The 17,035-nt window shown below is 48.6% G+C and overlaps 2 protein-coding genes and 1 long non-coding RNA gene across 6 annotated transcripts in view; 2 read left to right on the top strand and 1 right to left on the bottom strand.

The window, feature by feature from the left end:
• The window catches only part of CAMTA1 (calmodulin binding transcription activator 1), a 232,811-nt gene extending 223,417 nt beyond the window's left edge, over nt 1-9,394 (top strand). For all 4 annotated transcript variants that reach the window (XM_063417232.1, XM_063417229.1, XM_063417230.1 and 1 more), the window contains one exon: nt 7,111-9,394. In XM_063417232.1, coding sequence (XP_063273302.1) covers nt 7,111-7,174 — 64 coding nt within the window. In that variant the 3' untranslated portion in view covers nt 7,175-9,394. The remainder of the gene's footprint in view (nt 1-7,110) is intronic.
• Nucleotides 9,395-10,382: 988 nt separating this feature from the next.
• LOC134560844 (uncharacterized) lies at nt 10,383-12,656 on the bottom strand. The gene is made up of 2 exons (XR_010082808.1): nt 12,440-12,656; nt 10,383-11,383 (listed from the first exon to the last, which is right to left on the bottom strand). It is a non-coding gene; the product is annotated as an uncharacterized LOC134560844 (long non-coding RNA).
• Nucleotides 12,657-12,808: 152 nt separating this feature from the next.
• On the top strand, nt 12,809-16,801 carry VAMP3 (vesicle associated membrane protein 3). Its single transcript, XM_063417583.1, has 5 exons — nt 12,809-12,963; nt 14,141-14,222; nt 14,770-14,928; nt 15,546-15,597; nt 16,365-16,801. Coding segments are annotated over exons 1-5 (315 nt in total). The 5' UTR covers nt 12,809-12,961; the 3' UTR covers nt 16,385-16,801.
• The last annotated feature ends 234 nt before the right edge of the window (nt 16,802-17,035 follow it).

Below are 17,035 nucleotides of genomic sequence, written 5' to 3'. Positions count from 1 at the left end.
GTACCTGCTCTTGGAGGTGCAGATACATGATTGCAGCATTTGCTCCTGGGTTTCAGTTTTGAAGCCTTTCTGAACTGAGTGATTTTTTTCTGGATTTGTTTGGGTGACATTACACCAGGATCAGTAAAGAGGGAGAGGCAGGAGATTTTACTGGCTGACTCTTGGGAGATGAGACTTAGTTTCATTCTGCAGTAGAAATTAAAATACCTTTTAGGGGGGGAAGAAACCCCATCCATGTTGCCTTTAAGTAACAGTTTTCATCTCAAGGAAAGCTGCTTCAGTGGAGGGATTTCAGCTACTCCCCATGCCTCCCTACACATTTGCCTTCATACTGGTCAAACCATCCTCTGCAGCCTCCTGCAAAACAGAGCTTTGCTCCCAGTCCAGGTGTGGAGGTGAACAAATGGCAGAGCTGCCTTCAGTGTGACCCTCTCTGCCCTGCCCGTGGCAGGAGAGGATGTGGAGAAGCTCACAAGGAGTGACTCTTCCCCATCTCAAGGGATGACCAGTGAGTCCCCTTCTGCCTAGAGCAAAACTCCTGTCCTCTCTGGCCAGAACAAGTGCACTTGTGTAGGTGTTATTTGTTACACGTTGATCATGAGTAGTAAAACCTCTCTTCATTCACTTTTCATGTACAAAAATAGGCCCCCTTATCCCACCTCGTCCTCACAGTTTGATTAAATGCTGCTCTCCAGTTTCGGGGAGTAAGAGTTGTAGCATCTGAAGTCATTTCTGTGGTAAGTACAGCTGCATTTAATACCTGAATAAAGAACATTCTGCTGTGTTTTATTGTTCTCTGCATACACTTCCCTCTTTTGGCACTTCAGCAACCAACCTTTTCCTACTCCTGTGCATCTTGTATTTTTTAGGTGGTTTTAATCTGTGCCATGCAGCAGACATTGCATTGAGGGACCTGGTTTCTTGCCTCTCTTAGTGAAATAGAGAATGGGGAAAAAAATTTCAAAGGAAGGTCCCATTTGTTTGAGTTCAGGATGATGTGTGAAAATGTCATGTTGGGATATGCGTCACTGTACCTGCAGCAAAAGTTTTCAAAGTAATTTCTTTTTTCATTTACCTCTTGCAGGGGCTGAATGTATTTGGAGCTCAGATGTGTGTATTAAATTGCAGACTGCATGCTCTGGGGTGTCGTTCTTATTGGGCCTTTCTGTCTCTTTTGTTTTGCTGCCTAAATGAGGTATCTGGAAAAAGGCAAGATCTCCCTTGTCTTAAATATCCCACAGGCCATTTCAGCTCTCAGAGCAACAGGTAACTCGCCAGGCAGCCTTCCCTGGCTCTCACAGCCTGTCCTGTGGACTGATCTCCAGCATTTGGACTCATTCAGCATTTCCCTGGCTGGGCATCCCGGGGTCACTCTGGTGGAGCAGCTTTGTGTAACGCTTTGCCCATGGAGCCATCGTTTGCTGTGGCTTTCTCTGAGTAGGGCTGGTTCATTTGCTGACACCCCTACAGGACTGGGGAGGGCACAGGGACAGGAGCTGCCACTGGCTGGGGCTGTTGCTTTCTACATTGCTTCAGCACATCCTGATGCACCCCCTGCACACTGTCCAAGTGAGCAACACGGTGTGAGGGGCAGAAACTCTGGCTGGCTGGAGCAGTTTGGGAACCAGGATGTATCTCCCAAGAGTCAGGGTTCAAAGCTCCCGTTTGACATCATCTTCTCTTCCCTTTCTGTATGTCAGCATCACGGCTGTGATTTCAGACACCTCAGCAGTGCTCATCTCTATTGCACGTGCTTTTTCCTTCCATCTGCTCTTCAGCACTTCCAGAGGGAACAACTTTGTGCCTTAGAAGCGCTTGCTGTCTGGACAATATCTTATCTGGGGAGGTGTTTGTTCAAGGCTTCATCAGTACAAAATCAGATACACACTCCTTGCAGTTCTGTGCATGGTTTCAGAGCTGCTGGCAGAGGATGGTGCTTTTTGTTTGGAGACCTGCAAAAGCCAGGGCCCGTTTCCCATTCTGGGTTGCTCCACTCACAGCTGGGCATCACTTGAGCTGTCCTCACTCCAGCCCCCAGCCAGCTCAGGGAGGCACTCCCAGAAGTGATCCAAGCCAGCATGACAGTGCCTGTAGACTCCGGAGAGGTTTGCACATCATCCAGCAGCACCTGGCCTGCTGCTGTCACTTCCATTGCCCTCATTTCCTCTGTTGTTTAAAAAAATAGTCTCACTGCAAGGCTGGGTTGAAACATCTCCTCTAAGAACATTCTTTATACTGTTCAATTCTCTAAATCCCAGCAGTGTTCTTTTCCTTACAGCAGTTTATTAATGCTTGGAACTACAAATGCTACACTGGGTTCTCTTCCCTGCCTTAGCTTAAGACTGGAAACATGTTAACCAAAGGAGATTGCCTTATAGCATGAAGACAGTGCTATCTTGTTCACTTAAAATCTCTCCTAGCAGCACTTACTGAGAGGATTTCTATTCTCAAGGGTCCTAATTTGTCCAAAATTCTTCCCTGGTCAACCTGCATTTTTTAACTGCAGTTGAAAATTTTGAGGGTTTATACACCGAGTATTAATGAAGAGGAAATAACCAGTGCCTGTTATTTGATTTCATATTGTTGTAATCAACTCGAGTGCCACTCGAGTGAGGAACTCAAGAGTTAAGAAAAGACTGAAAGTACTTCTAAGACACAGGAAAGGTTGCAGTGCAGGCTATCCAAGAAAGAATTAACTGGTTGAAGACAATTAGTTTTAGATTCTCTTGACAAAGCATTTCAGATAAAGGAAATGGATTGATTACCTTGGTGCATGCACTGGTTCTGGCACCTCCTGTTTATTATCATGGTTTGAGGGAGCAGCATGGTGTTCACAGTAACACCTCAGAGCTTCTCCAGTGACACTCTGGCCATGGATTGGTTCCATTTTTGGTAACATTTGGAGATATTTCAGTTCACTTGGCTGTGCCTGCTGCAGAGCCCGGGGTGAGCAGGGCTGCCCTGTGCCTGCTGCCAAGGAGAAGGGAGGACTTGACTTCCCTGGCATCCCAGGGCCTGGGATCCCAGCTCTGGAGAGAGGAGGAGAGACTGCAGCTGCAGACTGCAAGTGTCCAAATTTACCAGACAGGGTATCAATGGAATAAAGGACTGGAAAATGGAAAAAATACCTGCCTTCACTCCCATCTGCAGTGGGACACACGCATTGAACAAAGAGATTAGTAAATTAAAAAAATACAGTAGTCTAGTGAATTTGGATGGTTATCATCTTGAGGGCTTAGTGTGTAAATGCTGTGGAATGCAGGGTTTTAAGCCATTACATACTAAATAACATCTTCTAGTAATGTACCTGTGGTGGATTTCAGTTTATACCTTTAGGGAGATTCTGTGCTATGTTGTGTTTGTGTTTTCTCAGCAGTAATTATTACACCTGCATGTAAATGATGTAAATCCCACCTGACCAAGGAAAGCGTTGCAAATGCAGAGTGTTTGACACTGTCCCACATGACATCCTTGTCTCCAGATTGGAGGGATGTGGTTTGAAGGGTGGAGCACTGGGTGGGTGAAGAACTGGCTCCAGGGCCACATGCAAAGAGCTGTGGCCAGTGGCTCATGGTCCGCAGGGAGGGCAGCGATGGTGGGGGCAGGAGTGGGGCTGGTAGTGTTCAAATCTGTGTCAGTGCCGTGGGCAGTGGGATCAGGGCACCCTCAGCAAGTCTGCTGCCACCACTGAGCTGTGGGGTGAGTCACACAGGGGAGGAAGGGATGGATCCAGAGGGAGCTGGACAGGCTGGAGAGGTGGGACTGTGTGAACCTCAGGAAGTTCAATAAAATAAAGTCCTGCACCTGGGTCAGGGCAATCCCACACACACAGACAGGTTGGGTGAGAGGTGATTGAAAACAGCTTCATGGAGAAATACTTGGGTCATGGTTGATGAAAAGCTCCCCATGAGCCAGCACTGAGAAACCAGTTGTGTCCTGGGCTGCATCCAGAGGGGTGTGGGCAGCAGGGGAGGAGGGGACTCTTACCCTCTGCTCTTGTCAGTCCTGCACACAGTTCTGGTGTCCCCAACATAAGGACATGGAACTGCTGGAGCCAGTCCAAAGGATGGCCGTGAAGGATAAGAGCACTGGAGCACCTCCCCTACAAAGACAGGCTGAGAAAGTTGGGGCTGCTGAGCCTGGATAAGAAAAGGTTTTATGGAGACCTCACAGCACCTTCCAGTGTGTGGAGGGTGCTACAGGGAAGCTGAAAAGGGATTCTTCATCCAGAACTGTAGTGATAGGTGAGGAGTAATTGATCCGAATTTAAAGACAGGAACTTTAGGTTAGATATTAAGAAGAATTTTTTTCTGTGAGGATTATGAGACACTGGAATTAGTTACCCAGAGACACTGTGGCTGCCCCATCCCTGGAAGTGTCCACAGCCAGGTTGGATATGGAATTGAGCAGCCTGGGGTAGAGGAAGGTGTCCCTACCCATGGCAGGGGAGTTGGGCTAGATGATCTTTAAGGTCCATTCCACCCCTTGATATTCTGTGATACTGTGACTCTGTTTCTGAGCAGGACCTGTTTTAGTGCAAATGCTGAGTGCTGCAGTAATTAACTTCTGTTGGCATGTGTGTTCCAGGCAAACAGATGCAACAGTTCTGCACCAGTACAGATATTGCATGCTGTAGGTTGCAGTTTGCAGCAAAGCATGTTTTGCATTCTTCCAGTCAAAGTGCTTCATTAGTGTAGCCCTTGCATGTGAAGTGCTGAAGTAAGGAGTAGCATGTCTCAGTGAAAGAGCCACCAGCTTATTTAATGTGCATGTTCTCAGTGAGAGATCTATAATAACAGGTTAATTTTACATTACAGTACTGAAGTGCAACAGAAAACACTTGGAAGTTGCACTGCAAATCATGCATTAATTGATGGTATCTTAAACACAGCTAATCCAAGCCTTAAAATTGTCCATTGCACAGAGGCACAACACCTTTTCTAGCACAGCACCAGGGATTCTGGCTCTCCTGCTTCTAAATGGTGCACTACTAGAAATATTAGTTAAAAAATCAAGGGAGAGGCAGCTTTTCTGCTGCAAGAAAATAAAACTAGAGACACTGGAGATAAGAAACATGTCATATATGACTGTTTTGGCTTACTGTGTCAGCCCTCCTATGTTTCCTGCAATGAAAAGGGGATCTGGCTGTATTCAGCATGAAGAACCCCAGTGAACACAGGCTGTCAGCCTGAGTGGAGTTTGTTGTTGCCTTCTGTGCAGTGCTGAAGCCTCCACTCTCTTGATGTCCACAGGCTCTTTTAGATCCCAGCTTGTGCAGAGCCAAAATGCTCCTGTAAAGATTTCTCTGTAAAGCAGCAGGCAGTCAGGCTTGGCACTGTCTGAGGAGGAGCTGAGAGCCCCTGGTGCTGTTGGCTGCCTTGTCCCTTCCTCAGCCTGGGGACCAGAGCACTGCTTGCCCCTGGGAGAGCCTGCTGGGCTCTCATTTCAGGAGTGCCAGGGACTCCCCAGAATCTGAACACACAATGTGCATTTGGCCTAGCAGAGCCCTCTGCTTTCCACACATGATATTCTCCAACAGTGGAATTAGAATAATCAGCCAAAATCTAACCTGCATATGGGTTAGTCTGATTTGACCCCTGTTGGCCACATTTCACAAATACTGAGAATGCATTTGGGTGCTAAAACCTTTGAGTCAGCCAAAAGAGAGGTAAAAGCAGCCAGCTCCCTTTTCACTGTGGTTCTGACTAACAGTACATGCAGAAAAAGGAATTAATAAAACAGTGAAATGGAGGTGTATTTATAGAGATCCATTTATAGTCTTCATTGTATCCTTATATTAGCAGGCTGGTGCAAGAGCCAAAAGATGTGTGGGTGTAAGTCTGTGCACAGTAGCTATAAACTGCCACTGCTGCTCAGCTCTCCTGACATGTTTTCTTATTTTTATTTACTTGGGCTTTGTTAAATTCTTTCACTTGTAGCTCGTTGCATTACACAGACTTGCATCTCTGACACTATTTTTTGTGCTATACCTTTGTTACTTGTCAAATTTTTGCAACGTCATGTGAGCACTTGAGCCTATACACGCTTAGCTAAATCACCTTTTTTTTTTCTGCAATCTACTCCACTTTTGCAGGGGACTTCCCCTTGCAGGAGCAGAGGGAAGACATGTGGAGGCAGGTGACAAAGGGATCTCAGTGCAGAAGAACTCTCTGCAAGCAGAGGCAGCCCCAAGCCCAGCTGGGCACCTTTGGGGCAACACAGGGATGCTCTGGATTTGGTCTGGCTCCTTTGCAGGGAGCCTGCCCTGACACACAGCCAGGTTCTCAGCCTGAGCAGGTTTCCTGCTGCCCCAGCTCCAGTGCAGAGCTCTGTTTCACTTGATGGGATTGAAATGATTCCCTTCTCTTTGTCCTTTAATTTAATGTTTAACTTTTTCAGCTTTTAGTGATGGTTTAGTTCTCGTGTTGGTGAGTTAGAGGAGGTCATGTATGGCATGCATTTGAGAAAGTTGAGAACTGAGGCATCAAGCCATGTCTAGGAGGAGTGACTTGCACCCTGGAGATACATCTGTACATCTCCCCTGGCTCACAGCATCCTGCAGTGCTGGGAGAACACAGAACTTACTGCCAAGAGCATGATGAAACCCAGGCACAGCAGCAGGAGTGCTTGTGGAACAAAGTGCCTTTCTCACACCCACACTGCTTCTTCTGCTTGTGCATAAACACTGATGTGGGGTTCTCTCCACACCAGGCTTCCTCTCCAGGCTGGACAGGCTGATTTTCCCCCCTGTGTGGAGAGCAGGGGTCAGCCCTGAACAAACCTTTTGCCCTGACTGTAGGAAGGAGCTGCAGGGTCAGGCAGGGAGCAGCAGTCCAGGAAGCCCCCAGCAATCAGGCAGACAGCAGAACAAAGCCCAGCTGGAGTTGCCAGTACTGGGGAAGGGCAGTAGCTGGAACCAAGGGTGTCTCTCCAAACGTGTGTCTGGGGTCTGCAGTGGCCCCTTGCAGCTGTCGGTGGTGTTGGGAGGTGTTCCCCTCTCTGGGAGCTGCCTCTTCTGCACCGGAGGTTGCAGTGATGAATCCTTTTGATTGTTCTGTCTTCAAGAGATTCCTAATGGAAGTGTTACATAGCTCCTCTTTGTTTTTTCAGAGTGAAAGAATTGAAAAAGGCCAAGGAACTTGAAGATACGCAGCAGCATCCCGTAGCAATGTGACATTGCTTTTCAGACTGTTTTCATTTTCTGTTTTTAGCAGAGACATGCAACAACAACAAAAATACCCACTGCAGTTCTGGAAATACCAGCTGCAGGATTTTAACAGTAATGTTTTGGTCATTGCATTTGCACTTTCATGGACAACTTTTTATTTGTTCAGCAAGACATCTTGGAACTCAATCTTCTGTTGGATCGTGGGAAAACAAGACACCAGGAGGAAATTGTGAGTTGCTTCATTCTCCGAGAAGGAAGGAAGAAGCGATTAATTATCCTTTTCATATAGGGCTGTATTAAAACAACATGTGGAACTGTACAAATATTATACCAAAAATATTGTTCAGAAAAGGTGGGAATGCACAAGCAACACAAGAATGCTGTTCCTGCACCTGTCAGTCATCTCCAAGAAACTGAAGCTTTGAGAGTCTCAGTGGAGGGGCTTAGATCAGTACATCTTTATTGGGTCCATGCATCCTCATTTCCTTCGCACTCCTGTCCTTTGTGTTTTATTTCAACCTCTACAGCACACTTAATGCAACTTTTTAAATCTGCAGGTTTTTAATACATCCCGTGGGAACTTACAGGAGGGGTTTGGTGTATGAGAGACACGGGTATTGCATGAGGAATGGAGAGAGCAGCTTAAGCAAGTTTTACACTTCTTTTTTTTTTGTATTTTTACTAGAACCTGCAAACATATCAACTGTCATGTACTTTCTCTCATATTCAGCACTTTATTTTCTAGCCTTACCTTCATGTACTATTGTTTTAATTAAGTTCTCAAATAATCTGTAAAACATGTAGCTTTTTCTCTTATGTACTTGTCAAACCTCTTGTCATTTTGCAGAGTCACGTACATATGTTGCCTGGACATTTTATGCCACCTAAAGATCAGTGGTGCTGCATTCTGGCCAGTAAATTTCTTATTTTGGCTACTTCATCAAAATCTGGGCAGTTTCTGTATATATAGAAGGTAGAAATGGAAAATGAGAAAAAAATATTTGAAAGGGAATATATTGATTAATTACTAAATATTTTATTCACAAAGGGTCAATAACTTGGCAAGATAAAATTATTATTTGTATAGTTTTGTCTGAATGAACGAGAAGAGTGTGGATGTATTGTTTGTACATACTGTATATATTAAAGAGATATGTGCATGAACTCAAGAAAAAGAAATGAACAAAGCAAAGCATTAGTGGCTATGGTCTGTAAAATGAAACAAAAACTTTATTTCACTATAAGAAACTTTATTTTAAATGTTCTTTAGAAGAACATTTTTGCTAAAGCATGACTAAATGGCAAAAAAGAGCTACTGTATTTAGACTTAGGAAAAAAAGGCAGAGCAACATTACTTTAAAAAAAAAAAAAAAAGAAAAAAAGGATATGTTTACATTTGATTTTGGCTACCAGGAGTTTGGTTCAGTTGAGTTTAATTTATGTATTCCTTCCTTTTTTTTTTACCCCCGTCTTTTTTTTTTCTTTTTTTTTTTTGCCAATGGTGCCAAGTAATGTGAATGCTAATATTGCTTAAGAAAATTAAGTTACTTTTGCAAAGCAGATAATCATAAGAGTACAAAAAACGTATCTAGCTTAACACCATACACTCACTCCAATAAAGAACACTTAGAATGAACATAAAATGAAAAAAAAAAATAAATAGTACAAAAGTAGAAAATATGTTTCACATTTTCATATCTCCTGCTGGAAGTCAGAAAATGTAATAAAAATTGCACAAAAAATTTTAAAAAATTAAGTAAAACTTAAAAAAAAGATGCAAACTGATCCTGTAGGGGTGTCATGGTATATTGCTATTTCCACATAGTGAGGAGCCAAAGAAATTAGATTTTTTTTAAAATTGAACTACTAATTTAAAACTGTCACAGATTCTCAACAATGGGAACCAGTTCTGATCTTCATTACACAGGAATGTAAGGGGAGAAACTCCTGAAGTCCGTGTCATTACTTGTGGGTCACGTACATGTGTCTGAGATCAGAAGCTGCTCCTGTCTGTTTGTCTCGCTCGTGGCAGTTGAAAATTTCTGAATGAACTTGTGTAAATTTGAGATTGTTAGTTTTGGAATAGTTGTTCTTGCTTGATCCCGGCCACCAACTGCAATGTTTAAACGCAAGGCTTGTTGTGAAGCCAAAAATTATTCACACATAGGAAGCTTTGAAACTGGTGTCTTTAAAAGAAGAGTAAAAACAAAGATTGTGGCAAAAAAACTGGGGTCAGTGCTCTTGGTGCCTTTTCTATAATTGTACCTGTTTTTAATTACTTCTTTTCACTGCCAGCATTGAATTACAGTAGATGTGCTATAGCTCATTATCAGAATTCTCTTGTACATTTCTGAACTGCTGCTTTATGACCTGATTCAATTTTAAAAAAAACGGGAAAAAAGCAAAACAAATGGCCTGGCGCTCACACTGTGCCTGTGGGCAGCCTCGTAGCCTCAATTTACTGTCTGCAATTGGAACCTTCACCAGTAAATTTTCCTCTCGCGCCAAAACAGGAGACGCTGCAGAATCTCCTTTGGAATGAATTGGAAATGCTCTGTATTAGTACTGGAAGAACTCTTGGCATTTTGAAACTGAAATATTGCACCCATTAACCAATACGTGACAATATAGAATTGATCTGTTCCTAACAAGAGTAGTGACCTCAGTGGAAATGTTTTAACTCCTTGTCTTTACAGAGAAAGGATTCAGTAATATACAGAGCTATTTCAAATTACTCTTCCAGATCCATGGGCCTGGTGGTGTATCTACTAATCTAGATCCTGCTTCAGCCAAACGTTTAAGCCTGTGCTGGCTGTCAAACATGCAGACAGTTCTGCAGCACAGCTCCAGGACTCCTGGCATGCTTGAAGCCAGCTCAGCTCCCAAGTGCTTTGTTGTGTCGGGCCGTAACCCTTGGTGTGTCACTGGGGAGGGAGCAGCACTCCCCCGCAGTGAAGTGATTCTTCGAACCCTCTTCTTGGTTGTGGAACTTAACATTTGCACCTAAGATAAGTCAGTGCAGCTTTCTAGGAAAATTCAAATTCCCAAGTGCCAGGAGCCAGAATTTCTGTCTTCTGATCATAGAATCGCTCCTTTGTGAAACACATTCGACAGCAGTAATACTGTGTGAAAGAAATACAGAATATAACATGAACCCCCTCTCTGGTTGCACGCTTATGGCAGTTCCACACAATAGCTGGTGCCCAATGGGGGGTCCCCAAGACTTGCATGTAAAACTAGTATAGATGTCTTCTCTTTTGTAAGTTTTATTTTTGTAACTGTGCATGTAAAGCATCACTGAATCAATGGATCTGTTGAAGAACTCAGCTGCTGGAACCATGCAAAATGTTTTGAATTGCCCTTAAAATATGGAAAATGTTTTCTGAATGCTTTATATTCTTTCTGCTGTAAATTAAAAAAGAAAATTTCCCCATACAAAGTGTCTGCCTTCTTCTGAACACATCTCTTCTGTCCTACTTTGAGAGCAAAGCAGTCCTTCAGTCACTTTAAGGAACCACACACACAAAAAAAGTTTCTGCTCTACACGACCTGCTTGTAAGAATATTGCATCTGATTCCTTACGGGTTGTGGTGTGACAGGTCAGGTCCCAGAGCTTTGTGTGCAGTTCCTCCTCAGTGGACAATCACTTCCAGGGTTTTACATAAGAAACCATACAGAGCTGGCAGCAAAATGCTTAATCCTGCAGTGTACACAGAGCAGAGTCAGATGGCAGAATTCATGAGTGCTGCCGATGCAGAAACCTGAGAGGCCACAATTAATAATACAATTAAATGAGACACGGACACTATTGCACTAATCAAGTATCAAACTTACATGAACTGGTCCTCAAGAACAGTAACTTGTACCAGACTACATGGCCAGCCCAGCAGGCAAAACCTGAAACCAAGCTTAGTAAATTAATAATCCGGTCTATCAGAGACTGTGTAAGTACCATTATGAGTAAGCTCCTCCAAAACCCAGCTCCTCAAGTGAAGACGAGGTTTCTTTCATTGGGAGAGTTTCTTCTCGACTGCAGAGAAAGTTTAATTTTGTTTCTCTTTTAGAGTAACCCAGCATTTAACTTTGCAAATTGCTCTCCCATTTTTCCATTTTACATGGCTGTTAATTGCTGGGTTCTTTACCATCGTGGCGGGTTGACCCAGTCTTGAAAGAAGGCACCTCCTCCCTTATGCCCAGGGGCATGGCTGGAGAGAACTGGAAGACCAAACATGAGGGGAAAAATGGCTGGGGTGAGATAAAGGGGAAAAAAAGAAAACTCGGGAGGTGCAAAGGCAGCCAGTGCCTCCCTCCCACCAGTGCCTTGCAGAGGCCGATGTTCCCCGGCGGAGCAGCCCCGGGAGCACCGAACCCCGGCCCGTGACCGGCCCTGCTCTGATCACCGACAGCACCGTGCGGGTGCGGGGAGCACCGGCCCCGCCGGGGAGCACCGGCCCCGCCGGGGAGCACCGGCCCCGCCGGGGAGCACCGGCCCCGGCCCCGCGGCAGCGAGCGCAGGGTCGGGCGGGCGCGGGGGACAAGGACAAGGACAAGGACAGCCCCGGCCCGCCTCGGGCGCTGCACGGAGCGCGCGGACACGCGTGACAACGCCACGAAATGCACGTGGCTGTGTCTGTGTGTCCGTGTGTGCGTGAATCTCTGTCCGTGTCTCCGTCCTCGCGTCCGTGTGTCCGTGCCCGTGGCATCTGTGTGTGTGTCCCTGTCTGTCCGTGTGTCCGTGCCCGTGTATCTGTCTCTGTCCGTGTGTCCGTGCCCGTGGTATCTGTGTGTGTGTCCGTGTCTGTCCGTGTGTCCCTGTCCGTGTGTCCGTGTGTCCGTGCCCGTGTATCTGTCTCTGTCCGTGTGTCCGTGCATCTGTGTGTGTGTCCGTGTCTGTCCGTGTGTCCCTGTCCGTGTGTCCGTGTGTCCGTGCCCATGTATCTATGTGTATGTCCATGTCTGTCTGTATGTCCGTGTGTCCGTGCCCGTGTATCTGTCTGTCTGTCCGTGTGTCCGTGTGTCCGTGCCGGGCCGCTCGCGCCGTTCCGTTACTGCCGTTCCCGTTCCCGTTCCCGTCACCGCCCGGGGCGGGCAGGGCCGGCACAGCGCCCCCCAGCGGCCGCAGCCCCGACACCGGCCTGCGGGGCCGCCGCCATGGCCCGGCGCCGCCCCAGGCCCGGCCCCGGCCCGGCCCCCGACCGGAGCCCGCCCCGCGCCCCGCCCGGCCCTCACACACCGCCCCCGCCCCAACACCGCCCCGGGCCCGGCCCTCACCCATCGCCCCCGGCCCGAGGCCGCCCCGGCCCTCAGCCATCGGCTCCGGCCATCGCCCGCCCCGGGCCCGGCCCTCACCCATCGCCTCCGGCCCGAGGCCGCCCCGGCCCTCAGCCATCGGCTCCGGCCATCGCCCGCCCCGGGCCCGGCCCTCACTCATCGCCTCCGGCCCGAGGCCGCCCTGGGCCCGGCCCTCACTCATCTCCCCCGCCCCGAGCCCGCCCCCGCCCTCACGCATCTCTCCCGCCCCGAGCCCGCCCCGAGCCCAGCCCTCAGCGATCGCCCCCGCCCCACTCCCGCCCCGGCCCCGGCCCATCGCCCCCGCCCAGAACCCGCCCCGGGCCCGGCCCTCAGCCGTCGCCCCCGCCCCAATCCCGCCCCGGGCCCGGGCCTCACCCAGCGCCCGCCGCCCGCCCCGGGCCCCGCCCCGTGACTCGTCAGCGCGGGGCGCCGCGCGCAGTTCCCGCTGGACGCGCCCGGTCGCTGCTGCTGCTGCGGCCCCGTTCTCGTCCCGCCGGCAGCATGTGAGTGCGGGGCGAGCGGGGGAGCGGGGCGGGCCCGGCGGCGGCGGGAGCAGGGCCCGGTCCGGCCCCGCGGGCGGGGGCTCCGGGAGGGGCTGCGCGGAGGGGCGGGCGCGGCCGGCGGCAGAGGCGAGGCCCGGCCCGGCCGTGCCTTGGGCCGCCCCGCCTGAGCCGCTGCTCGGGCTCGACCGGGGCGCTGGCCGGGGCTGCGCAGGCCTGGCTGTCCCGCCGGCCCCTGGCGCTCAGAGCGGGGCCCGCCCTGCCGGGACAGCGCCTGCCGGGCACCGGGGCGTTGCTCTGTTTGGAACTTGCAGGAAGCGATGTCATTTCCGAGCCTGTTCACCTGGGACTGGCACTGAAGCAGCACCAAAGGGTGGCGGCAGCGCCAAAACAGTGATACTGTGCTGTACAGGGCCGGCGCTGAGCCTTGCCCTGGCTCCGCGTTGTGCCTGTACTCATTACGTGCAAGTTAGAAGCCAATGTGTAAATACAGGAAACAGCCAGACTTGGCTGTTTGGAGTGCCAGTCTGCACTAAACAAGCATCTGATGTGAACATAAGAACGTGGTAAAGGAAATGGAGTGCGGATAGTTCTAGAGATACACTTTAAAAACCTTGCCAGGTGGTGAAAAGGTAATGAGGAGTATGTGCAGAAGCTCTTGCATCCACTGTAAAGGTGCAGAGTATTTTAGCTGGTAAAAAGAACTCTGTTATGAATTCAAAGCTGACCAAAGGTAAATTCTTGTATTTTCCAAATACTTTCTCCTTCTGGTCCTTTGTCTTGCTCCAAATCAACCATTTCAAAAGAGCAGAGAAGCATCACTGGAAAAATCACATGGTTAGAATAAGTATTAAGTTTTTGTATTTGAATTTTTGTAAACTATTCTTTCTTGAAACTTAGTACTTGTGTTCATATGGGAAACAAGAACACCCCTGAGCCCAAACTTCTCACTCTTGTCCCCTGCCTCATTGCAAAGTGTGGTGTTAGCAAGGCACTACTGTCTCTTAGCACAGCAGGCAATTTGTTAACAAAACGTTTGGGACACTGCATGACTTGTGCCCACTGTCAGCTGTTAAAACACCATTTCTCCAGTAAGAAACTGCCCTGTATTGATCACAAGGATACGAGTTGCCAATTTTCAAGGCTGTCAGGTGTATAATGATGCCTTTCTTTACTGCAGGTCAGCCAACGTCCCTGGGAGCTCAAACATGGCTGCTAGCAGCAACCGCCGGCTTCAGCAAACTCAGCACCAAGTAGATGAGGTAAAAAAGTCTGATCTGATGGTGGTGTCATCCTCTTCCTGCAGGAAACCTGTGCAATTAGAAGGGATCTTTTTCCCGAAGCAGTTTTCCCTTCATTATATGAAGGAGAGGCAGAGAGAGGTTCCCAGGGTCCAAACATTAGCTGCAGCCTTGGTGCTTGAGGATTTGGCATAAGTAAAGGTTGTTTACAGAGGACGAGCTTTTTTCTCATCAGTGGCCATGAGAGCTGACTACCAAATGTGATTTTTGTGGAGTCCCAGGCTGGCTGGCAAGTATTTGTTGACATCATTTGCTATCATGTTTATATTCCTCAACTCCTCCTGAAGCCAATCAGGAATTATTTCCTAGGTTTGAAGGAATGCCAGCACTACTGATTATTTTAAAGTAGGCATTCAAGGCTTCTAGCCACAGGTGGATTCCATAGTTTTGCATACACTAAAAGGCAATATCTCCTGCCTCTGAGAAAACATCGAGTACCTTGCGGGGCTGTTGGCTGTGACAATGTTGCACTGTGTGGTCACTCACTGTCAGCATTGACCTGCTGCAGGTTGTTGACATCATGAGAGTGAACGTGGACAAGGTGTTGGAGCGAGACCAGAAGCTCTCAGAGCTGGATGACCGCGCTGATGCCCTGCAAGCAGGGGCTTCCCAGTTTGAGACCAGCGCCGCCAAGCTGAAGAGGAAATACTGGTGGAAGAACTGCAAGGTAACCATGGCTTGTGTGCTGGCACCGTGCCTGTAACACTGTCACAGTCCGTGTCTCAAACAGCAGAAAAAGTTTAGCCAGTGTTGTTTAAGTCACAGCATCTAGTTTTTAAAGCATGCCACAGTGGCTGGGTGAAGTAACAGCAAGCTGCATTACTGGCCGTGCTGCCCTGTGGAGGATCTTGTCTGATAACAGCCAGAGGGGAAGCATGTCAGTAATCTGAGGCTTTGAGAAACAAGAAGAAAGGCTAAAAATGCAGAGCTTGAATTAATGTGCAAGAGGTATTAGAAAGTGGAAGAAGCTCACTCAGATTCCTGTACTTGTAGCTGTTGCCAAAGGTTGGAATCATCTTTGGTGAGTAACAGAACAGCTTGTGCATTCAGTTGGGACAGGCTTTATGTGGAGAAAACCAGATTGCTCTGTTTGCCTGTGTGCATGGCCTGCCATCTCTGAGTGCTTGTAGTGGACTGAGCTCGCTGATTGAAGAACCTTTGCTTGCCACATTAGCTCTGACAAACAGTGCTAAAAGTCCCTTGCAGGGGCTTTTCCTGTACCCTGAGGGGTACTTGATGCTGTTGCATGGTGTGTAGTAAGTGTTGTATGGCTTTTTTTCACAGATGTGGGCAATATTGATAGCTGTTGTTGTCATTATCATCATCATCATTATTGGTAAGTTTGACCAAAATTTCTAGGAGAAATAGGAATTTCTCCTAGATTTGGAATGGATGGTGTTAATTTGCTGATTGGTACAGTTTAAGCAAAGGCAGGATATTCAGATGAAAGTGTACCCAACATGAATTTGAAGTAGCAGTAATGGATTTAACAACAATTGCATGCAGTGAATGGCAAACAGCTCCAGTGCTGTAATCTCAACCACAAGTGAGGGTGACAAAGGTGAAAGTGAAAATAGCAAGGACTTGGAACCCAGGAGCAGCCTTGGGGTTTTTTTTTTACAGCTGCCTGTTGCGGAAGTGTAACATGAGATTCCACACACTGTCCTTGTGTGAGAACTGTTATCATCTGCCTTGGCTTCCTGCTTTTTGTGGCAGTTACAGGTGCCCTGCCCTACCAGGGAGGCTTTGCAGAGGTTTGTCTGCAGAGTGAAATGAGAGACTAAGGTTGGGTTAGGATAGAGAGCCAGGGAAGGTATGGCTCACTCTGAGTCCTCATGTAACTGCCAAGTGTTTAAAGGGAAGATAAAGTTTTTAAGTTTGTACTGTAACAGTAACAAATACACAGTAACCATTGGCATTGGAGACACAGTCCTGGTGTACAAGCACAAGGGAAAAATACAGCTAAGAAAACCAACAGGCACAAATTCTTAAATTTAAGGGATTTAAGAGGGATTTATCTCTATTGTCTTACATTCTTAAAATGCAGGATTGTTATGGTGAGGGGCTCGAGGACCTCGTCCAACCTTTCTCTTCTTTTTGTAGTCTGGAGTACCTATTCATGAGTTACAAGAAGAAACTCAGTTCAACCGAAGGTGCCTTTGAGAATCTTCTTCAGCCTCTCCACTCCAGCCTGCTGCCTTCTCAGCCCATTTACTGATGTTTAAAGCAAAACTATTTTGATTACCGAGATGTTAACTAACTTTACTGGTCGCCTTAAGACACTCCTGTCATTAATTACTAACCAGCCCGGCTCACCACTCCCACAGTGCCTCAATGACCCGGGGCGGGCCACGCCCGGCCCGGCCACGCCCCTCGCCCGGCCACGCCCCTGGGCGGGGCCTGCCCCGCACGTGGCGGCGGGGGCATGCGCGCGCACGGGGGCCGCGTGCGGCGCCGCGTGAGGGGCGGGGCGGCGCCCCCGCCCGGGCGGGCCCCGCCCCCCGCGCGCGGTCTCCTCCAATAAAGCGGCTCCGACCCCGCCTCCGCCTCCTCCTCTGTCCGCGGGGCGCGGCGCACGTGGCGCGGGTGTGTGGGAGCGGGGCCGCCGCGTGCGCCGCGTTACGTAACGGCGCGGGGCGGGGGCGCGGCCCCTCAGGGCGCTCCCGGCCCGGAGCGGGGACAGCCCGGGGTCGGTGGGAGAGGCGCGGCCTCGGAGGGGCGGGAAGGCGAAGTGGAGGCCGCCGGGGCCCTTTGCGAGGCGTCCGCGCTGGCAG

This window comes from Prinia subflava, chromosome 21 (genome assembly GCF_021018805.1).
Source record: "Prinia subflava isolate CZ2003 ecotype Zambia chromosome 21, Cam_Psub_1.2, whole genome shotgun sequence".
Classification (NCBI taxonomy): Eukaryota; Metazoa; Chordata; class Aves; order Passeriformes; family Cisticolidae; genus Prinia; species Prinia subflava.
Note: the sequence above shows the minus strand (reverse complement) of the source record. Positions and strands in the feature narration are given on the sequence as shown.